General features: G+C 36.2%; 1 protein-coding gene across 5 annotated transcripts in view; it reads left to right on the top strand.

Moving 5' to 3' along the window:
* The window catches only part of ARHGAP32 (Rho GTPase activating protein 32), a 322,445-nt gene that overhangs the window by 237,561 nt on the left and 60,274 nt on the right, over window positions 1–24,610 (top strand). For all 5 annotated transcript variants that reach the window (XM_087433924.1, XM_087433925.1, XM_087433926.1 and 2 more), the window contains one exon: window positions 13,384–13,465. In XM_087433924.1, the coding sequence (XP_087290050.1) occupies window positions 13,384–13,465 (82 nt within the window). The remainder of the gene's footprint in view (window positions 1–13,383; window positions 13,466–24,610) is intronic.

Here is a 24,610-nt window from a genome sequence, read left to right as displayed (position 1 = left end):
CTCTAATGTAATTATGTCTGAATTCCTGGTACTTCGTATATTCTGGTGTAGATGAGTGATAGAAATTCAGAATATTTTTTTGTGAGATATTTTTTATTATTGAGCATCGCTGTTTCTAAGGTTCGTCTATTCCTTCATTTGTCTGTTAGATGCTGTATTAGTTTGCTGGGGCTGCCATAACAAAATACTACAGACTGGGTGACTTAAACAACAGAAATTTATTTTCTCAGCGTTCTGGAGGCTGGAAGTCCAAGATCAAGGTGTTGCCAGAGTTGGTTTCTTCTGAGGCCTCTCTGCTCCACTTGTGGATGGCTGCCTTCTTGCTGTGTCCTCACATGCTCTTTCCTCTGTGTGAACACATCCCTGGTGTCTCTGTCCCTGTGTCCTAATCTTCTCTTCTCATGAGGACACCAGTCAGATTAGAAGAGGCACAACCATATGACCTCTTTTAACCCTAATTGCGTCTTTAAAGGCCCTATCTCCAAATACAGTCACATTCTGAAATACTAGGGGTTAGGGCTTCAACATACGAATTTTGGGGAGATAGAATTCAGCCCATAATAGGTGCCAATCAGTCCTGGATGTTTAGGTGGATGGGACTACCTTTAGGGCTGGCTTGAAGGCCCTTCAGGGATTCTCTCACACAGACTTGTTAAGGAGCAGGGCCCTACCTGAGCCAGGCTGGCCTCTAGGCCAAGGGCAGGCAAAGCGTAGGGGCGTTAGCTATGATTGCTTAGAGCTTGAGGGCCTCAGGAAGAAGGAGCCCTGGGAATGACTGCTTTATGGGTGCCCTGCACCACCCGGCCCCCCACTGCTGTCCTCGGGCAGCGAGGAGGCTGGGCAGCGTCTGAGAATGGGCCCATCTCAGGCTCACAGGCTGGTATCGGGCCCTCATTTCATTCATTGCAGAAGGCCCTCTGGGAATTGGGCACCATGCCCTGAGGCAGGTCAAGGAGGACAAGTAGGCTTCAGTGCTCTCCTCAGGGCCTCTCAGGTGTCTGGGAGGTTCAGAGCCCAGCAGTATTCCATAGGAGGTCTAGGAGGGATTCCTGGAGGTGACTTTGGAATGCAGAGTCTTGTGAGTGTCTTTTGAGGAGAGGATATCCAGATGACCCAGGCAGACCAGCCAGATATGGAACAACGTGCACCTTAGTTAGCCGGCTTGACTGGTCCTGGTAACACAGATTAACTCTGTAGACTGAGCTTTGTCAGAGGGCCATGAAGGAAGAAGCACAGAGGCAGGAAGCCTGTCTTCCCTAATAGTAGAGGAGGAGACAAGGGGCTGGGCTTGTCCTTGGAGTAGCTTGGACAGTGGTCTTCCTGGGGATGAAGACCATCTAGAGCTGACTGCTCTCAGGATAGAGTGAAGGGAAACAAGGATGTGGGCCACTGCTTCCCAGGATGTAGGCCAACTCTGAGGTGTCATGCTCTGAGCACTTCTGGAAAGCTTTCTAGAAATGTGATATTGGTATGTGGGCCCTGTGTCTCTCCACTTGCAGGTCTGCTCAACTTGTGTTTATGACGTGTTTCATGGACTCCACTTTTTCTTTTGTCACAGTTACATGTGTGTTTGTCTCCTTTCCGGCCAGCTGTCAGGGCATGAGCAAGGTTTAGGTTTCATTGTGGAAGCGTTTCCTTTATATTGCTGTGAACGGATGGTAGGCAGTTGCTGGTTGTGATTTTGTTTTATTTAAAAAGTAATTAATAGACCTTATTTTTTAGTACAAATTTATGGAATAATTGAGCAGATAGTACACAGCATTTCATATAATACCCCACCCCACACATACAGTTTCTCCTTCTATTAATATCCTGCTTTATAATTCATTGAACAGAATTGGTAAAATGCTGAACTTAATAAACCACTAGCTTATTCACAGAGTTTACCTACAGAGTAAGCACAGTTTCTAGAAGAGTGGTCTGAGGAACACCTGGGCCACAACCATGTGAATAAAAATACAATGTCAGTTTCACATCCTACTCCACAATGATTGAAATAATTTTAGGGCTTTTTTAATAATTAATGAACCAATATTCATACGTTATTATTAACTATAGCCCATTGTTTACATTAAAGTTCTCTCTTTGTGATGTATAATTCTATGGATTTTAACAAATGCATAATGACATGTACCTACCATTATAGCTTTATACAGAATAGTTTCACTGCCCTAAAATCTCCTGTGCTCCACTTGTTCATCCCTGTTTCCCCCAACCCCTGACAACCACTGATCATTTACTGACTCGATAGTTTTGCCTTTTCCAAAACATCATCATATAGTTGGAATCATACATTATATAGACTTTTAAAACTAGTTTTTGTCACGTAGAAGATTTAATGTTCCTCCGTGTCTTTTCATGGTTTGATAGTTCTTTTTTTATCACTGTCTAATATTCATTGTTACCCGTGTGCCAGACAGGACATCTTGGTTGCTCCCAGTTTTTAGCAATTGTGAATACAGCTGCTGTAAACATCCATGTGCAGGTTTTTGTGTGGATATAAGTTTTCAGCTGCTTCAGGTAAATACCGAGGAGTGCAATTGCTGGATCATTGGTAAGCTTATGTTTAGCCTCGTAAGAAACCACCAAACTGTCTTTCAAAGTGATTGTACCATTTTGTATTCCCACCAGCAGTAATGCTGCTCTGCATTCTCACCAGCATTTGACAATGCTCAGCTTTTTTTGATTTAGCTATTCTCATAAGTGTGGAGTGGTATTGCATTGTTGTTTTAATTTTCAAATAAAGTTGGTCTAAGGAAGAGCATTTACTAATATACTTAAGAGTGCTATTCTGCTCTCTTCATTCTTCTGTTACCAATAATTCTTTCTACTCTCCCTTCGCCACTGAATCTCAAACTTCAGTGTATTTAAGAATCACCAGGGGGCCTAGTGGTTGAGTTCAATGTGCTCCACTTTGGTGGCCTGGGTCCGTGGGTTGGGTTCCGAGGCGTGGACCTACACCACTCATCAGGCATGCTGTGGTGGTGACCCACAAACAAAATAGAGGAAGATTGGCGCAGATGTTAGCTCAGGGTGAATCTTCCTTAAGCAAAAAAAGGAAGATTGGCTGCAGATGTTAGCTCAGAGTGAATCTTCCTCAGCAAAAAAAAAAAAAAAAAAAAAAGAGAATCACCAGGGGAACATGTTAAATGTAAAATCTCAAGACCTAAGCCTGAAAATTCTGTTTTGGTGGCTGTGAGATGGGAAGTAAGACTATATTTTTATCCATGGGTTCTGGCCCAGGTGTTCCTCAGACAACTCTTCTAGAAACAGTGCTTATTCTGTGCTGTAGGTAAACTCTGCCAATCACCTGGTGGTTGATAAGGATCAGCATATTGCCAAGTTCCAGTCTATGTGTTTTTCTAGCCTAGACCATAATTTAACTGTAGGAACAGAAGGATTAGTTCATCCATGTGTTTAAATTATACTATGACTCTGTTTCTTTTCTTAAACTTCTGAGAGTAGGAAGTGTGAAATTATATTAACTATAGTAATTTGAAATTCTGAAATCTGTTTTTTATTTGTCTTCTAAAGAGCATATTGAATCTTTTACCTTTGTTTTTTGAGTTGTTTCATCATATAATGTACTTCAGCAAAAAAACCTTTGTGTTTTTTTCCTTCTTTTAAACTAAATGGTATCAGTTTTTGTGCCTGTCTTTAGACGGTTGTTGGAAACGTGAGATGAGGTGTCTGGAAAGCCTTTTTTGCTTAGGTAAAAGGCATAACATAAAATGTTATCGTGTTAAATGTATATAAATGTAAAATGTTAGTATGTTTGAGGATTATTTGTTTACTTAGTGCAGTGTTTCTCAGAGTTTTATCTGGAAGCCGCTAGCATCAGAATGACCTGAGAAACATGTTAAAAGTAGATATTACTAATCAGAGTCTTGGGGAATGGGGACAGAGATCTGAATTTTACCAGGTTCCTCAGATGATTATTAAGCACCAAATGTAGAACCACTGGTCCAGCCCACATTGTTTATTCTGTGCACAGATAAAAGAAGATATTAAACACAGTTTAGTAGATGTTCTCTTTTTCCCCCAAGAAAATCTTCCTTAAAACACATTTGGGGTACAGTTAATCTAATGGACCAAATACCATTTAGAGACTGACAGAATTTTATACAGCTCATCGTTCTCCACAAGATGATCAAGGATCTGCTATTTTATTTTTCACAGTTACCCTAGAATGTTGTGTGAGTGTTTTTGTACACAAATTTCAAAGAAGCAATTCTTGGACAATAAAAATTTCCTTACCTCAGGAGTTTCATGTGGATCCAAATAACTTATTTTCAGAAAAATATTCATTGTCCAAAAGGGAAGCTATTCAAAAACCTTGTCCCTTGAAGTAGTTTAATGGAGGAAGGCTATCTACCTGCTTGTTTATATAAAGACAGTCATATTTATGTATGGAATCCAAGCTGTGCCTTTTCATTATTCAAAATTAAATAGAGCAAAATATTTCCTCTCCAGTTAAGTAGTGGGAAATCATATACTGTAATTTTTTCATTTGGAATGTTATATAATTTCAAGGGAAGAGGGAGTATGTGATACTGCAAATAAAAGTAATTGTAACACTTCTTGAATGCTTCTTATGCACGCTGTTCTAAGTGCCTTCCATTAACCTTCACTTCTGACAACTCTGTGAAGAAGGTGCTGTGTTGTGTCCGTGTTACTGATGGGGAAGCTAAAGCACAGAGGGTCGAACAACTAGTCTATTGTTATTCCGCTGGATTCCACTCTTTGGTGTCTGAGTTTAGATCGAGACCTAGGCATTCTGGGCAAAGAACAGATCATGGTAGTAGTTTAGTGTGAACCAGTAGTGGGTTCTACATGTCTATTTGTATGGATCATAGATTTCTATAGTAGAAAAGATGATTGTGGATCATCTGGTCCTAAACTGTCATTTTAAAGTTATAGAAATCTAGAGAGAAAGGAATTTAGATAAATTGTTCTGATTCACAAAGACAGTAAGTAATGGTATAGCTGGAACCAGAACACAAGCTTGGTGAGTTCCAATTTTGTATATTTTCCCCCTTGGATCACAAAAATATGTAAATTATCTTAAATTATTTTCTGTATTTCTTGTTGCTGTTTTTTATTTGTCTTATTAGTGCCATTAGCAACTTCCATTGATGTTTAGAGTCAAATTTTTTCCTTGATAGCCTTTTGTTAATTTATAACGTCAGAATATGTCCTACCAAATGATGCTTAAACATTCAGTTTCATGGAAATTATTGACAAAATGGCTTAGAGCAGTAGTTCTTAACCCCATCAAATCCTATACCCATAGATGTAAATTATGATAAATATTTCCTAAAATCCTTCCTTATGATTCTGAAATGAAGTTTGCAAATGATATAACTACGTACAAATGCACAATTTCAAAAAAGTCAGTAAAATTTTTCACATATAATATAAAGGAGAAATAAAAGTAATTTGTGTATTTAAAATACACAATATATGTTTAAAATATAAATACTTAGGACAACTGCATGAGAATCTTGTTACTCTAAATGTAGTCCAGAGACTAGTACCATTAGCATCAGTCAGAAAATATAATAAAACTCATTTATAATAGCATCAGAAATATGAAATACTTAGGGATATATCTGAAAAAAGATATGAAAGATCTGTGTACTAAAAACAACAAAGCATTTCTGAGAGAAATTAAAGAATATCCAAAAAAAAAAAAAGAGATACCTTGTGTATGGGTTGAAAGTCTTTATATTGCTAAGATGTCATTTCTTCCAAATTGATTCCAATCAAAATGTCAGCAAAGTTTTTTGTAGAAATTCATAAACAGATTAAACATTCATATGGAAATGCAAAGGACCTAGAGTAGAACAGCCAAAACATATTTGAAAAAGAACAAAGTTGGAGAACTAACACTAATTGATTTGAAAACTGACTTATAAAGCTACAATATCAAGTGAGTGTAGTATTAGTGGAAAGATAGACAAATAGATCAATGAACAGAATAGAGAACGCAAATATAGACCTATATACATGGACAAATGATTTTCAATAAAGGTTCACAGTCAATTCAGTGAAGAAAACATGGTCTATTTTACAGATGGTACTGGAACAATTGGATAGCCATATGCCTCCAAAAAATACTTAGATTTATTTCTAGTACCATCTGCAAAAATTAACTCAAAATAGATCATCTACCCAAACATAAAGCTTAAACTATAAAACTTCTAGAAGAAAACATAGGAGAAACTTTTGTGACTTTGGGTTAGGCAAAGATTTCTTAGATACAACATCAAAAGAGTAGCAATTCATAAAATAATAAATTGAATTTCATCAAAATTTAAAACTTCTGTTCTTTGAAAGACATTACTCATAAGAGAATAAAAAGACAAGCCACAGACTAGGAAAAAATATTTGCAATGTTTATATCTGATAAAGGACTTATGTTCAGTACATATAAAGAACTCTCAAAACTCAGTAAGAAAACAGAAGTCAATTTAGAAAACAGCAAAGATTGGAACAGATACTTCACCAAAAAGATATATGGCAAATAAACACTAGTGGGAATGTAAGATGCCATGACCAATTTGCGAAACAGTTTGTCAGCTTCTTAAGTTAAACATAGACCTACTCCATGGTCTAGCCATGTGGTAGTGGAATAAGTCTATTCCACTTCTAGGTGTTGTATCAAGAGAAAAGAAAGCCTATGTCCATTGAAAAAGTCATACATGAATGTTCGTAGCAGCTTTATATATAATAGCCCCAAACCGGAAATAACCCAAATACCTCATCAACAAAAGATTAGTGGATAAACAAATGGTGGTAGCCATACAATGAAATGTTACTCGGGAATAAAAAGGAATGAGTTATTGATACGTACAGCAACATGAATGATCCTCAAAATAATTCTGCCTAATGAAAGAAAACAGACAACAAAAGAGTACTTTCTGTATGACTCCATTCATATAAAATCATAGCAAATACAAAGTAATGTATAGTGATAGAAAGTAGATTGGTGGTTGCCTGGTCAGCAGGGATGGGGGTGGGAGTAGGGATAGGGAGAGATTACAAAGAGATATAAGGAAACTTTTGGGGTTGATGAATATATTAATAATCTTGATTGTGGTTATAGTTTCACGGGTGTCAGAACTTATCGAAATGTACATTTTAAATATGCACAGTTTATTGTTTGTCAATTATACCTCCATAAAAGTGGGGAAAAAAACCTGCAGAAGCACCCTTGACTTAACTTTTCATGTATCTAATGCAGTTGATAGTTTCTGTCTGTTCTACCTTTATGTCTCCTACAGTCGTATGCTCTTCTTCATACTTTGTGCCATTTTTATACTATAGGTTTTTATTATCTCTTTCCTAGTCTGTATTTGTAAATTCCTAAAGTGGTCTTCTGCTTCTCGTCTTCCTCCCTTCCTTCTACCCTGAAAGGTTTACACACTGCTACTAGAATTTTCTTATTAAAACACATCTGTTCATGTGTCTCTTCTGCTCAGGATTTGTCATTTTCATTTTGTACAGAAGAAACTTCAAACTCCTTGTCGTGAAATATAAGACTATCCATGATCTCTGACCCCATTCTACTTTTCCATTCTTACTGTACTTCCACGACTCTATTTCATAAACTCACTGTTTCAGCCAAATTTAACTATCATTTTCCCCCATTGCACAAGTTGCTCTTTTCATCTATCTGTCCTTCCACTTAGAAAAGAAGAGGTCTTTTCTATCCTCTTCTTACTCCTTCCACAGAGGAAAGGTGAGGCAAGGTAATTAAAATTTTAAAGCAACTGTAATTTTTTCTTATTTAATATTTCATTGAGCTAACTGGGAACAGAAATTCAATCTCATTTGTTACATATTGTATATGATAATTACATATACAATATGTAATTATCCTCAATTCTCAATATTATGCTCAATATTATCATTCTATTGACCCTTCCAGTTTCTGCCATCACCCACTTCCTGCCTTCACTCACCTTCTTATCCAGCTTAGATTCTAGGGCCATCATTATTGTATTCACCTATCACAAATATATTCTTAAACCCTTTACCCCTATTTTCTTCTCTCGTATCACTGGTGGTCTCTGTTTGGCTTAATGGAAAAATGGATACTTCATTACACCTCTTACTTAAACTTTCGTCAATATTTGATTTCTCTTTTCCTGACCTTTTCTTCTCTTGATAGACTGACACAACACTCTCAGAGTTCCCTCATCTTCTTGGTCTTCTTTTACAGCGCATCCTCCTCTACTAGACCTCTAAAAGTTTGTGGTTGAACTACCTTCTCATTCTACGCTCTTTGTCCTAGACTATCTTATTCACTCTTTGAGTTTTAAATACCGTATATATGCCCAGCTCCCGAATTGATATCCTGATCCCTTATCTTGTTTCTGAGTCTCAAACCTGTATATCTTACTACAAGAGTAATGTTTCTAAAAGTGGAAATTAGGGAGCTGGCATTTAAGGTTTAGGAGACAGTATAAATAAGGCAAAGAAACAAGAAGCAATGTGGCATTTTTGGGGAGCTAAAAGGGAGTAGGGAGAGGGAGAGACATAGGAATATCTCAAAGAACCTAATGCAGGAATTATTAGGCCACAAGTAAATGGAACCAGGACCTGGAAAGTAAGAAGTTGAGGGAGTTTGCTTCTGGGTTTTGCTTCTTTCAGTGCACTAGCAGCTGCTGCTGCTTTGTTTCATCTTCCTCTTTTGTTGAAAAATAATATTTCCAAGTTCTAGCAACTCAACGGAGATAATTAAAGATTCTGACCTAGTTCCAAAATCTTAGGAGACAGACTGATTGACTCATTAATTTGTCTGATCAACTGTGCCGGGGTGCTTTTGGCAGGAGCATGGAGGTCGGAGTGGACAGAGACCCTAAAGAAGAATGAGTTCTCTAAGAAAGTTTAGGGAGTAGAGAGAAAATAATTGGTGTTTCATGGTGGGAGACTATGAATTTGTATTGGTTTGAATCTCTTCAGTGATGTCGTTTTCTTCCAGCAGTACAGAGGCATGCAAGTAGGGAAATATATTGATTTAGTTTGGGGCGGGGGGTTGCTGAATTGGTTTGGCAGAAGGTTAATATTGCAAGGAAATTAAGGGTACTGATATTTTTAAAAGATCAAGTGATCAATCATAGGGTCGGTCCATACTGGGTAGTATAAAAGGAGATTGGAAGGAAGATAGGTACCCCAGGGGGAAATGTAGGAAGGAAGGGGGTGCACTGTCTCTGAACTTGAACTTGATTTGTCATAGAATATGAGCACTAGAGACCTGGGAGGATAGGAAATTGTAGTCAGAAAATGAAAAATTGGATTTCTGAGGCCAAATAGTTCCAATTAATGAAAAATCTGTGATATATCTCTTGGAGTAAGAGCAGTACATTACTAAGCTTAATAAATATACTTTGTTATGCTGATGGCCCTAGAATTTCACTAGCCATAAATTAAATAAACTGTTAGAACAGGAATTTTTTTTAAAAGTCAGTGAGAAGCACATTATTGTTATATTGAAATTCCTTTTTAGATTTTGATTGGTTGCCTCAGAGAGACTGTAGTTAGGATTGGGTGCCATTGTTAAGCAGTGATTTCTTTCCATTCCCACTGTTAGCAAAGCTTCAGGCTTGTTTTATTGCGGTGGGTTCTTATCTAACATTCCCTCTAAGTTGTACCAAAATATTTTTCAGTACATTGACTTTTGTAGCCGAATCTATTTGCTTTATAGTTTGTGTGTACCCTCAATACACGATAGAAGAAGATCAGAAGGATTAGATTGCAGTCTGTTCCCTTTAGATCTCTCCTTATTCTCTTAGAGTCAGAGAGTGAGCTGTATGCTTGTCAAGCTTCTGGAAGCCTATTCCCAGGAGCCATTAGAGGTAGGACAGGCACAGGACGAAGCATATAGATATAGATCAGTGGTGAGCTGGAGCCAGTTGTGAAATTTTTAGGAATTTTGTAGTATAGTTGTTAAACACAACCATTATTAAAAATTAAAGCATATAAATTTACAATTAAGTGAATTGAATTAAAATCAAAGGTAATAAATACTTAAAACTTTTTTAATAATTATTTTACTGTATTTTACTGTTTTCTATGCTTATGTACTGTATGGTGTATGTACTACATAACAGGCTACTCTGCATCTCTCTTCAACTCTGCATTCAGTTGTGTCAAGTTGGTAGCTTGAAACCAGTGATATTGGGAGTATTTACACCATGGACACTGGCAAACACTGAATGAAGGCCTTTCCCCTGAAGAGCCAGTTGTTAAAATTACCCAGCACACTGTGGGATATAATAGCATCTCTGGCTTCTTCTCACTTTATCTCAAAGATGGGGGAAAACTGCCAAATCGAAGGTCCTCTCTCCTTCCTGTAAGCCCATCCCTAACTTGTTCCAGCCTTATCTTTACAATGTTCTTTTCCTTCTATTACTATATTTTTGTTACCTACTTCTCTGCCCTTATGGCCCCTAAATGCTGGTCTTTTCTCTTTCATCCATCTTCTTCCTAAAGTAGAATCTCATTTTGACCCCTGCCAATATACCCAATTAACCTCACCTTTCCCAGCCATGTAAATTAGAACTTTAGAAATTGCCACTGCTGCAGAAAGAATAATATATGAATCAGGACGATATAGTTCATAGATCATATTGCTCGAGTTCTGGTCACTTTTAATGTTTGACATTTTGAGTTTATCAGAATTATTTGTATTTGGTTAAATATTAGCTTAAGTATACATCAGAAAAGTATAAATATGTATTAATTATATTTTTAGGGTTAGTTACATTTTATGTATATTTTCAGCAGAACACAGGTTCATTTTTTTTATGATGGAAATTATATCATAGGGAAATAGAATCTGTTTGCCTTTCACAAATTTGTAGAACCAACTCTTTTAAATAAAAGATTCCTAAACAGTTAGGAGTGCTTTTAGCTTCAAGAAACAGAAAAATGAACAGAGGTGACTGATTGCTACTGTTGAGTCAGCGGCTTAATGATGCCAGGCAGTAGTCTCTAAGATTCTCTTTGCCTTTCTTTTAAGGTCAAATGATGATACTTCAGATCCAGTCTTGATAACTTGCATTCACAGCAGAAAGAAGAGACTGAATAGTAGCAGTAGAGCTGTATTTACATGTGCCGTGGCTACACCTGGATGCTAAGTGTCTAGGAAACTGAATATTTAGTTCAGCTAATATTTAGTAATAGTATAGTTTATAGTAAAGGAAGACAGTGCCAAGGATTGGAGTTAGGCATTAGATGAACCTACCATAGACCTCTCCTTAGTACACAATAGCATTTCCCCCCATGTACCTAAAGCTAATGTATTGAGACAAATTTAAAAGGTGAAAATGTAACTAATATGTATGAGATAGTTCCCAGAAGAAGTTCATTAAGCTTTGTTCAGTCTTTGTGAAGAAGTGATGGAAAACTAGTTCTTATTTGCTGAAAGATATTCAAGTTTAGAAACTAAGCTAGGTGATTTCACACAAATTATTGAAGTAGCTAATGTTATCCCCGTTTTACAAATAAAGAAACTGAGACAGATGTTAAGCAATTTCCTCCAGATCATAAAGCCTAGTAAATGGGTGGGCCAAGTTTAGAACCTGGTCTTTTCTCTATGGCAAATTGCAGAAAATGTTGATAAGTTGAAGTGAATTAGAACTTTATGGAAAGAATGATATTTGATAGTGAGGAAACTTAAGTACACACCTGCAAAAGGTGCTAAGTATTATGCGTCATATCCATGTAATGGTGGAGCTGGAGCCCTCTAGGTCTGTAGCAGCCAATATACTGGGATGATAATAGGTAACGTTTCATAGTGCTTGCTATATGCATTTTGTTTATACTGAGCCATTTAATTCTCGTAACAACCCTTATGAGCTGGGTACAATTATTATGTTAGATGAAGAAACGGAAACAGAGAGGCTAAGTTACAAACCCCGTCTAGTACGTGGCTGACCTAGGGTTGAACGCAGGTACTCTGCTCTTGAGGCCACATTGTTAACGGTTACACTGTACACCCTCTCATAATAACTGATTTATGTAAGAGAGAACAGAATGAGCAGGATTTTTCAGGTTGATTCTTACCTGGTTCTAACCAATCTTGGAAGAATTTCTATTCGTTCAGTTAAATATGAAGTTGAATAAAATATGACATGGAATTTCACCAATAAAACAAACACTAAAAGCATCATTTTGGAAGGCAGTGCATAGGGACTTTAAGAATCCCAAATTCAAATTTTCCAAACAAAACTGACAATTTGTTAATAACCCCTTTTCAGCTCATGATAACTGATTACATCTTCATAATTTTGAGAAATACCATAGAATATCAAACCAGAAATTGAAATAAGAATGCAGCAAATGAGTATGTGAAAATAATCCCACACACATGGAAATTATACAGCTCAGACCTTCAAGATGAATCACACTCTTGGAAGACCATTCCATTCTTCCCCAGAGTCTGTCAACAGAGGGATGTACAAAGTGATATAGTTTTCATGTTTCAGCTTTAACATCTGCTGCATGGCAGCTCGGTTATATTCCTATCTAAGAAAACATCTATAAATATTGGTAAAGATTTCATTTTTACTTTTGCTTTCAAGCTTTACTTTTGTTTTGTTTATCTCTGTATTTATTCTATTGGCTATACAGTATTTCTGGGTGATCTGGAGTTCAGAATTTTCCTAATACAGCTTCTTAGGATTCTTCCTAACTCCATGAGCAATTCTGCTACCAGGTCAAAGTGGTATGTTTTTCAAAGCCAGAGTCTGTCACCACTGCTGAGATTGGCTGTTTTCATCTTTCTTGCTTTCCCACTTACCCACGCACTACTAGCTCTTTAACGATGGTAAATGCCAGGATTTTAAATGAGCACTTGTTTCACCAGTGTCTTTTAGTCTTGTCATTTTTCATGAAACCTGGGGGAGAATGAAGAGAAAATTCACAAAAAATTTGTATGTGGTTTAGTGTTGATTTTTAAAAAAATCATAGAGAAGATAATAAATATAAAATTTGGCACTAGAGATGTCAACACAACTAGATTGAAATTTCAGCAAAGTAAATTATTAAGAGAGAAAAATTATGTCTATTGCATGCATAGCTTGGTATCAGACTAAATATTTTAATTGGTGTAAAAAAAGGTTGGGAAATTAAAAGCTAAAACTAAAAAAACAGACAGTTATTTGGACAAATAAAACATAACTATATACTCATAGCAACAGATTGTTTTATTGTTTGTTTGTGTAATTGGCATCATCTGTGATTTAGAGTCTTGGAATAATAGAATCATTTGGGAGGGACTCTGGAGTACATTACTGGAACTGAATTGGCAGTGTTTACACACGGGTCTGTTCTCTGATTTAGAATCCTCTCTTTGCTGCTTTTCTTCCTCAGGTGGGACTCTTCCCTGGACACTGTGTTGAATTAATTAATCAGAAAGTTCCCCAGTCAGTGACTAACTCAGTGCCAAAACCAGGTGAGTACAGTTTTTCATTAGTGTGGTTATTTTATCAACTGCTTAAAGATACTGATTTTTCCTTCAGTCAAACGTAGTTTGTTTTGCTTTTATTGCATTTATTGACATAATATGCATTCTTAATTTTGTGTGGTTTTGATTTTTAATATATTCTTATTTTCCTGTTGATCATTTCACAGAGATTTACATGAATTCAAAATTTTAGACAATTTTAAAGAACTACTTGTTCCATTAAGCTTTGTCATTATTTGTTTTTGTAATTAAATAGTAGGAATATAACTTATTAATGAATAAAATGATAAAAGAAGATAGCAGATTTAAAGAACTGACATGGAGATAGTATGATTAGCTGAAAATGATTAGATAATGGGAATTTATATTTTGTCAGTGCTTCTGAGCATCAAAACTATTTAAAACAACATTTCTTATTACTTGTATAGTATGTTTGCAGTGCTGTATAAATATGTGGAGTATTTTACAGATAAGTAAAGCAATGTTACAGAGGGTAAAAATCAAGAAAATGGAAATTTTTGTTTTTATTGGGGTTATTTAATCTGGGCAAATTTTTTGGAGGGAAGGGGAAATAACCAAACTTATTTCTCCTGGTTGTATTATTCCCTCTGCCCTTCTCTACCCTTCTCCCTAACCACCACCCCCCGACCACCCTTAAAAGAAAAAGAAAACATTTCTGGGCCTCAGAATTTATTTGGACTGTTTTCCTAAAAGTATTTTCTAGGCTTAGGACCGCTGTGTAAGAATTAGGAAAAGAACAGTTTATTCTTTCCTTATTTAGTATTTTCCCACCTATGCCCCAAAACATACATCAAACCATCTTTATTTACAGTTTTTAGGTAAAAGTAAAGGATAATAACCCCTTTCAAAGCTTATTTCTTCATAGAAAGTTAGGGAGTCAGTGTTTCAATTTTTAGCATAGGAATTTTTAAATTTTAGACAGACTACCTTTATTGTTTAGTTGAGAAAAATACCTCAGAATAGTGTTCTCTGTAGTTCTACTTGAGCCAGGATTCTCAGTCTCTTTTCAAGGAATTTTTATCCGCTGTTAAATCCCCCTTCTTTGGGTCAACTTATTTAAAAGACTTCCTCAGTGGGTACTTGCTCAGTAAATGTTTGTTAGTGGTTGTGATGACTGTAGGTTTTTTACTGCTTTTTAAATATGGCATCAGTAACTTAAAAAAAAATCCCATACTCATTAGAAGGCACTGCTCCAACCCTTCCAGGCCCCCTAACCCTAAGCAACTGCTAATCTACTTTCTATCTGTATAGATTTCCCTATTCTGGACATTTCACATAAATGGAAGCCTACACTATGTAGTCTTTTGTGATTGGCTTATTTCACTCAGCATAATGTTTTCAAGGTTCATCCATGCATCAGTACTTCATTCTTTTTTTTTTACAGCTAAATAATATTTCATTGTATGGATATATCTTATTTTATTTATCCATTCATTTTGGTTTGTTTCCATTTTTGGCTGTTATGAATAATGCTGCTGTGAACATTCATGTGCAAGTTTTTGTGTGGATTTATGTTTTCATCTCTCCATATGTATCTAGGAGTAGAATTGCTGGGTCAAATGGTAACTCTATGTTTAACCTTTTGAGGAACTGCCAGACTGCTTTACAAAGTAGCTGCACCATGTTACAGCACCCCCAGCAGTACGTGAGAGGTCCAGTTGCTCCATATCCTTGTCACTGTTTTTGTGAATATTGTATCTCCATGGGTGTGAAGTGGTATATTTTTGTGGTTTTGATTTGCATTTCTCTGATGGCTAATAATATTCAGCATTTTTTTATGTGCTCATTACCTGATTGTATATCTTTGGAGAAATGTCTATTCGGATCATTTGTCTATTTTTTAATTAGGTTATTTGTCTTTTTATTACCAAGTTGTAAGTGTTCTTTATATATTCTAGGTACAAGTCCTTTATCAGACAATATGATTTGCAAATATTTTCTCACATTCTGTGGGTTGTCTTTCCCTTTCTTGATGGTGTCCATTGAAGCATAAAAGTTTTTAATTTTGATGAAGTTCAATTTAGTTTTTCTTTTGTTGCTTATGCTTTTGGTGTCTTATCTAGAAGGCTTTGCCTAACCCAAGGTCAAAGGTTTAGTCTTTTATTTTCTTCTAAGAAGTTTATAGTTTTAGATCTTGTATTGTTTATGATCCATTTTGAGTTAATTTTTGTGTATGGTATGAAGTCTAACTCCATTGGATGTCTAGTTGTCCCAGCACTAACTGTTGAAAAGATGATTCTTTCCCCATTGAATTATCTTGACTTCCTTATAGATAATCAATTGACCTTAGACATAACTTTATTTCTGGACTTTCACTTCTATTCCATTGATCTTTATGTCTGTTTTTATGCCAGTACCACCCTGTCTTGATTACCATTGCTTTGTGGTAAATTTTGCAGTTGGGAAGGCCTCCTTCTTTATTCTTTTTCAGGATTGATTTGGCTTTTCTGGGTCCATTGCAATTCCATATGAATTTAGAATCAACTTGTCAGTTTCTGCAAAGAAGTCAGCTGGGAATCTGATAGAGATTGTATTGAATCTGTATATCAACTGGGGAAATATTACCATCTTACTAATATTTATTAAGTTTTCCAATCCATAAACATGGGATGTTTTTCCATTTATTTAGACTTTCCATTTGTTTAGACCTTTAATTTCATTCAACGTCTGTAGTTTTCAGAGTATAAGTTTTGCATTTCTCTTGTTAAATTTATTCTTTTCTTTTTGATACTATTGTAAATGGAATTGTTTCCTTAATTTCATTTTCTTGTTGTTCATTGCAAGTCCATAGAAATACAATTAATTTTTGTATATTAATGTTGTATCCTGAAACCTTGTTGAAATGTTTATTAGTTCTAATAGTTTTTTTAGTGGATTCCTTGGGAGATTCTATATACAAGATCATGCCATCTGTGAATAGATATTTTTACGTCTCCTTTCCAATCTGGATGTTGTAAAATTTTTTTCTTGCCCAATTGCCCTGGCAAGAACCTCTAAAACAGTGTCGAATAGAAGTTTCCAGAATGGACATCCTTTCTTGTTCCTGATCTTAGGGGAAAGCATCTAGTCCTTCACTGTTAAGTAAGATGTTAGCTGTGGGGTTTTCATAGATGCTTTTCATCAGGTTGAAGAAGTACCCTTCAATTCTTGGTTTGTTGAATAATTTTATCATAAAAGGGTGTTGGATTTTGTCAAATACTTTTTATCCATCTCTTGATGATCATGCGTTTTTGTAGGCAATATTTTAAAGTTATTAAAATGCAACATCAAAAATTTATTATGATTTCTTGTGTATTATTTTTATATATATCTGTTATATAAGCTTAACTTTTATTAGTTATTGTCTCATCTTTGATAATTTTGCCTCAGATATTCTGTAAACTGAGTTTTTAAAAATTAGCTTAATATTGGTATTAAACTGTATCAAACACTTTCTCACGTTTTGAATGTGAAAGTGACATTTGTAATAGTGATAACCTCCAAAAACTTTTAAAACTTGAGAAAGTTAATCAGTTAGTGATAGTTCTGGAAAATAGGTTTCTATTAATAGACCTATATGGCATTGTTAATTCTACAGTAGTAATGATGTATAATGACAGCACACCTTCAAAAGCTAATAGTTTATCTTTTGTGAGCAGTGTTGCAGAGTTGGCATAGGAAAGTGTGCATTCTTAATACATTTTGAAAAGGATGATGTGAATTCTATCAGCCTCAGGTTTGTTTCACACTTTAAAGCTGTCTTTGCCCACAGTATAAACAACTTGAATGTTCTATTTATTTTTAACATTGCCATCTGTCACTGTTAGATGCCAAGTCTGAAAGATGCAGCTATAGTTTGAGAGTGAAATTTAAAGCTCCCCTATATTATTACACAACAAGGGCAATAGGAAAAAATTTCCCTTTGGAACTCTTCTTAATGTTCTCAATATGTTGAATTATTTGTGTATATAAAAATAAAAGTAATGAGTCACTAAGTCCTGACCAAGATAGCAAGTATCTGTGGTGCCTTAAGGAAAAGAAAGTGTATGTGTGGGTGTCCTAGGGGAGGGGGGTGAGAGGGAGAGAGAGAGAAGAAGAGGAAAGAAAAGAGGAAGAAAGATAGAAACTTGTCCATCAGAAATTGGCTTTTAGTTCAATCACCACAGGTTATGGTTTGATGGAAGGAGATGAGATTGATGTGGGAGGAACAGAAAGGGAAAGCACACGTGGTTTTCTTGTTTATTCTGCTTGGAGTTTACTGAGCAGTTGGATCTGTTTATTGATACATTTCTTCAAGTTTTTAATGTTCTCAGCTATTATCTCTTCAAACATTTCTTTTGTGCAATTCTCCTGCCCTCCTTTCCTTTATACATCAGTTACACTCTTTGATGATGTTTCAGGCAGCCTCTCTTTTCAGTTTGGATACTTTCTATTGACCTATCTTAAAGTTCACTGGTTCTTCCCTCTGGGTAGGCGTCTCATAAACCCATCTAATAAATTGTTCAATTCTCGTATCATATATTTCATTTCTGGGCTCAACATTTGGTCTTTTTTATACTTTCCATGATGGAATTCCCCATCTCCCGTGTTATCTATCTTTTCCTCTAGAAGGAAAGAAAGAGAAGGGTGTCGGGGGGGGAGGGAGAAGGAGGCACGAACTTCTAAAAATGAAGGACTAGGGAATTTAGATAAACCTTTCCCCTGAGAACAATTAGAAAATTTGGACAGAACTATAAAAATATCTCTTTGAAGTATTGGAGAGTTAATAAGGCAGTAAACAATTACTGATTAATTAAGCAGAAGAAGGAAATCCAGAGAAGTGACCTCAGTATATGGACACATTATTTCCCTAGGATATCTGCTGATGGAGTAGAGAAAGTCACAGCACTAGGGGAACATGGTTGGAGTTCAGAGCCCAATAGGGCAGAGTTGCTGATAAATGCCCCAAGCTTTGAGTTGGGATTTTTATGGAAATTTACAACTGATTCTAAAATTTGTATGGAAATGCTGAGCCAAAAATACCCAAGATGGGCCAGCCCTGTGGCGTAGTGGTTAAGTTCAGCGTGCTGTGCTTTGGCAGCTCGGGTTTGTGGGTTTGGATCCCAGACGTGGACCTGTCCTACTCGTCAACCATGCTGAGGCAGTGACCCACATATAAAGTGGAGTAAGATTGGCACAGTTGTTAGTTCAGGGCTAATCTTCCTCAAGCAAAAAAAGAGGAAGATTGACAACAGATGTTAGCTCAGGGCTAAACTTCCTCAGCAAAAAAATAAAATAAAAATACCCAAGACAATTTTGAAGAACAAAAAAAGTGGGAAACTTACTATATAGATATCAAGATTTATTGTTAAAGCTTCACTAATTAAGATACTGGTATTGATGCTAGGATAGACAGATCAGTGAAACAGAATAGAGTCCAGAAACAAACCTGTGTGTATATAGATAGTTGACTTATGATGAAGGTGGCATTGCAGAGCATTGTCAAGAGGACACTCATTTAAATAAATGGTCCTAGGTCACCTGGACAAATATATATATATATATATAAAATCTGATCCTTATTTAACACCATATACAAAATCCTTTCTAGGAGAAGTATGGATCTGTATGTGAAAGGTAAAACAATAAAACTTAGAGAAGACAGTAGAATACCTTCATGACCTATTTTCATGATCTTGGGTTAGACATAAAGCACTAATCATAACTGAAAAGCTTAATATTTAAACTTAAAGTTCAGAACTTCATCATAATATGCTGTTAAGATAGCGAAAAAGGCAAATTACAAAGTGGGAAAGATATTTGCAGTACACATATCTGACAAAGATCACATACAAAGTATGTAAAGAATCAGTAAGAAAAGGACAGATAAACTGATTTTTTTAATTGAGTGAAAACTTGAACAGCTGCTTCACAACAAATATCCAAAATGCTCAATAGGCATATGACAAGATGTCAGCACCATTAGTCTTTAGGGAAATGCAAATTAGAACTTTATTGACACTCCAATACACACCCACTAGAATGGTTAAAATTTAAGAGTAATGATACCAAAAGTTGGCAAGGATGTAAATCAATGGGAATTCTCATACAATGCTAATGAGAGTGTAATGTGAGACAATCATTGTTTGGCATTACCTACTAAATTTGACATATAGGTACCTTGTGACCCAGCAGTACCACTCTTAAGTATATATAGAATGTTCATAGCAATCTTATTCCTAATTGTCAAAAAATTAGAAAAACTCAAAGGTATATCCATAGTGGAATGGATAAATAAAGGCGTGTTCATTCAATGGATTCCTCTACACCAATGAAAATGAAATGAGTTGACGGCTATATGCAGCAACATGGCTGAATCTCACAAAAATAAATGTTGAGTGAAAGAAGCCTGATATACATGCATATGCACACTGTGTAATTCCATATATATATAGAGAGAGTTCAGAATCAGAGAAGTCAAGACTTTTGTGGTCTTAGGAGTTAGGATAGCAGTTACCTTTGGAGAGAATAGCAGTTACCTTTGGAGAGGAGAGAGGGGGTAGATGATTGGGATGGGTAGGACAGAGGATTCCAGAGTGCTGTTGATGTTCTGTTCTCTGTTCCAGAGTAATGTTCTGTTGATGCAGTGGCGATTATACAGAAATGTAATGAATTGAGCATCTTTTCATGTGCTTATTGGCCATTTGTATATCTTCTTCAGAGAAATACCTATTCAAGTACTTTTTCATTGTTGAATTGGTCACTTTGCATTTTTTAAATATACATCCCATCCAGATGAATATTCTATGCAGTATTACTTTAACACACAAATGGTGGAAATCAGATTTTCAAAATACGTTCGATACTTTCATACTGTGAAATACTTTGCAACCATCAAGAAGAATGGGGTAGAGGCATATATGCTAACCTGAGGAATTTTTCCTGTGATGTGTTGTTAAATGAAAAAACAATCACAGAACAGTATAATCCCATTGTAAATTCACAGAAGAGGATCAGGAAGGGTACATACCTAACTAGAAAGTGGAATGGGATTATGGACTAGCAAGAGACGTTTCATTTTCTCTGTTTGCTTCTGTATTATTTAACCTTTCCAATTAACATATATTACTTTATAAAATATGAAAAATATAGATTTTAATCTCCTCTTAACTCCATCCTGTTCAAATAGCTAATTTCCAAGGGTCCTTCTCAATGCAACCACCTCAATAAAGTAGATATCTTGTGACAATAGATTTAATGCAGATATTTTATTTAATTTATATACCTGTGTGAAAAGTTGAAGGGATGAGAACATTGGCTCCAACCTTGAGTTTTAATCCCTAGGCCATATTTGCTGTCTGTGTGCGCATCATTTGGCTTCTCTGATTTTTAATTTCCTTACCTAAAAGTGAGGCAAGATTCTTTTGAAGATTAGGGATAAGGCATTTAAAGCCCCTGGATTCTTAATAAATGTCAACTATTATTATTTATTGATTTATGTGTATCTAGTGTATTATGTCATTTAAATTCAAGAGTGTCATAAATTAGATCTATTTAGTTTAGGTAGATACTTATTTAATATACTGCTTGTTGGTATAAATCTATATGCTGATGCCTCACAGTATACCACTGAAACAAATGAACTACAGTCGTTTTCATGGGATTGTGGTGGAGGAGGAAGCCTCTTTGGATGGTCATTCGAATAGAGTTTGCCTCATAAATTTTTGTCTTCTTTTTTGATGATAGCTGAATTATTGTGGTTAGCAGACTCAGAAGTAGCTGAGGCTTTCATTTTGGGGGAAGACTTAGTAATTAGATGTAATACTAATGAAATCCTTATATTAATTTAAGATGTAGTTTATAAGGTAACAAATTAGCCTGAATTTGTAGCATAATTTTGAAATCAAAAAATTCTTTGTAGTGTTCTTTTAGGAAGCTGGTTCTCTGGTAGCTTGCTTTTTTTTGTTGTTTTACTTGCAGTTTTGCCTAATGTTAGGTTTTTTCCTTTATTTTAATTTATTTGCTTCTGGGTTATTTCTGTTTTCTTTCTTTGAGTTTCCAGCACTTTGCTCTGCTGTAACTATATATCTTTACATGTCACTGTAGTATGAAGTGACCAGACGTTCTATATCAAGTAAAATAGGCCCAGGTTTTTACTTATCCTGTGTGGAATATTTATTGAATATTCTTCCCATTGAAAATATGTTTACTTGTATTCTGGAGGCTAATACTTTAAGAATCAGATAGTAAAATAAGTACCCTAGAAGGCATTGATATAAGATTTGAAGGAATACCAAAATGCTAGAATGCCTAGGGAGGTTTTCTGTCCAAATACATTGCAAGGGATAGATCAAGGCAATATTTTCTCACTCTGCATCAGGGAAAAACAGAAAATTTGTAATACCACATACTTGTAGTGTGCTTTAGAGTTTATGAATATTTGTATTTCCATTATTTAAATTGGAATTTGGATCTCGATACAACCCTGTGAGGTATCAGGGGTAGGGAATGTCATTCTATCCCCCCACCACACCCCTTTTTTAACAGATGGAGCAACTGAGACTCAAAAAGGTTAAACAACTTGCCTGAGGTTTCATAAGTAGGACTTAATGAAATCTTCTGACATCTAATAGTGGTCACAGCCAACACTCACGTGGTCATTACCGTGTGCCAGGTAGTGTACCAAGTACTTGATATAGATTAACTCATTTGTGATTAATTAATTCAGAACCCAGAATTCTTCCCACCATAGAACATTGAATAAATTTTATTGTTCTCTCTCTCAAAACAAATGTTTATTTAATATCTTTTGCTTTTATTACAATAGGAATAAATAAAAATGTTTGGATTTCCACAAGGCCTACGTGAACAGAACAGAAATGAGGGCAAAAGATGGATTACACGGAGGGTGAAGAGAAATGCTTTTAGGAACCTACTTAATTTGCTAATTGTGTTTCAGCTGTCATCTTCTCTAACGCCTCTCTAATTAATGCAAAAAGTATCTTTCAGTCTTTCCTCATTGTGTATAAAATGTAACTCCAGACTCTGTTTCACTGTGGCGTTTCCATCACCCTCCTTTTCCATTCTCCTGGTCTTGCTCCCTGTGCACTCGACTGGGCTCTTCTTCTCTGTTCTCTGAACTTCTCATGTGGTTTCATAGCTTTCTCTCTGCTCCTCCTGTTCCTACAGTCTGAGATGCCCTCCTCTCTATTTTGTCCAGTGAAACCTCCTTGTATTTCAGGACTCAGGCCATAATCTGCTTTGTTCGTGAAAGCTTCCCTTACCTACCTCTCCTAACCCCCATCTTTTCTTTACCCTTATTCAAATCTAATAGCAGCTGTTTCACTTGCTCACGTAAATCGCAGTCTCTTCACAAGTGACTAGTATGCATCACTCGTCTTTATCTCCCCCACAGGATGTATGTACAGTGAATGCCCAATTAATGCCTGTTGAATTGCTCTATCCTAATATTTACTACTAAAATAAATTTTCAGAATACAACTTTTGTTTTGTAATCACTGACTTCAGAAAACTGCGGTGATTTCTCTCTGTGCCAGAATTATATGTGCCAAAATCTTTAGCCTAGAATTTAAGGTGCTCCATAAATACTGGAACTAACTTATCTTCATAACCTTTTTTTCCTTTTTCTTATCCATGTTCAGCGTCAGTGACATGTTTCCTTGCTCTCCTCTCACTGTACTTTGGTTTTCCCCACTTCCCTTGCCTATGATCTTTTTCCTGCCTGAAAAGACTTACTGTGTCCTTCACACAGGCTCCTTAGGCCATTGCTTCTCAATGTGCATTGAATGTGCATTCAGTTGGCCTGATAATGTTAAAAACTGCAGATCATGATTGAGTAGGTCTAGGCTGGGGCCTGAGCGTCTGCATTTCTAATAAACTCTCAGATAAGTCCATGATACTGGTCCTAAGACTGTGAATGACACAGGACTACACATTTCAGCCTACAGTAGCTTTGTTTGTGTCACTCATTTGGAAGTAGCATATGGCAATGAGTTATCTTATTTTGAATTTAATACTTCACTTTTTTTGTGTCCCAACCTAGATTGTTTTGCTTGTGGGCAGATATTCTATTTTATACTAATTTGCATCCTTTATATATAGTGTTTGCTCCAAAACAGTTGATTAATAATTATAAACATGAACAATTTCCTCTATAGTTATCAAAAATGTTTCCTAAACTCCCATATGCCGTTTAGCCAGCACTAGGAGTAGACCCCTAATCAGTCTTCTCCTTGCCCTAAGTAAAGCAACTTTTCCGTTTTTGGTCATTTTCTGTATTCATTGATCAGAAATTAATTGAGTGCATATTAAGTACTAGTGCTAAAACAGTGAACACAACAGACAGAAATATTACTTTGCTGTTTGTATTCAAGTGTGATGAGATGGAGAGAAAAAAGTAAACAAATGTAAAATATATAGTATGATAAGTGCTATTCAGACAAAGAAGCCTCGAAGGGAGGTACAGGCGTTAGGAAGTGCTGGGATGTGTTTCATATTGGGTTATAATTTCAGAAGAGGGTAGAGTGGTCAGGGAAGGGCTTATCAGAAGGTTTCTTTTGAGCAAACACCTGAAGGAGTTGAGGAGGGGAAATGGGCACATCCCTGGGGGAAGAGCTTTCCAGAGAGGGAACTGCAAGTGTAAGGAGCTGAGCTGGATGTGTGTCTAGCTTGTGAAAGGATCAGCAGGATGGCCAGTTTGACTAGAGCAATGAGTGAAGACATGAGATGAGGTCTAGAGGTGGAAGGGGATCAGATTCTCTGTGAGGCCTGGGCACCACTGTACGGATTTTGGCTTTCATTTAAAATTAGTGGGAAGGCATTAGAAGGTTTCGAGCAGAGTTGTTGTTTGATCTGACTTACCTTGTTAAAAGGAACACTTGGGTTGCTGTGTTGAGGGTAGGAGAGGACGTGGTGGAAGAAGAGAGACTGGCAGTGGCTGTTGGAATGGGCCTGGCAGGAGATGATGGTGGCTTAGACCAGGATGCTTGTTGTAAACGTGGTGAGAAGTGATCTGAGTCTGGATATATTTTTGGCCATGAAGCTGGCGGAATTCGCAGACATTCTGTGAAGGGTTTGAAAGATTCAGGTAATTGTTATAATAGAATGATTGGAATGTAGCCATTGCTTTTCCAG

The sequence above is a fragment of the Ceratotherium simum genome, chromosome 7 (assembly GCF_057802395.1).
Source record: "Ceratotherium simum simum isolate JZ-2026a chromosome 7, ASM5780239v1, whole genome shotgun sequence".
NCBI classification, from domain to species: Eukaryota; Metazoa; Chordata; class Mammalia; order Perissodactyla; family Rhinocerotidae; genus Ceratotherium; species Ceratotherium simum.
This window is presented reverse-complemented; position numbering and strand designations above follow the sequence as displayed.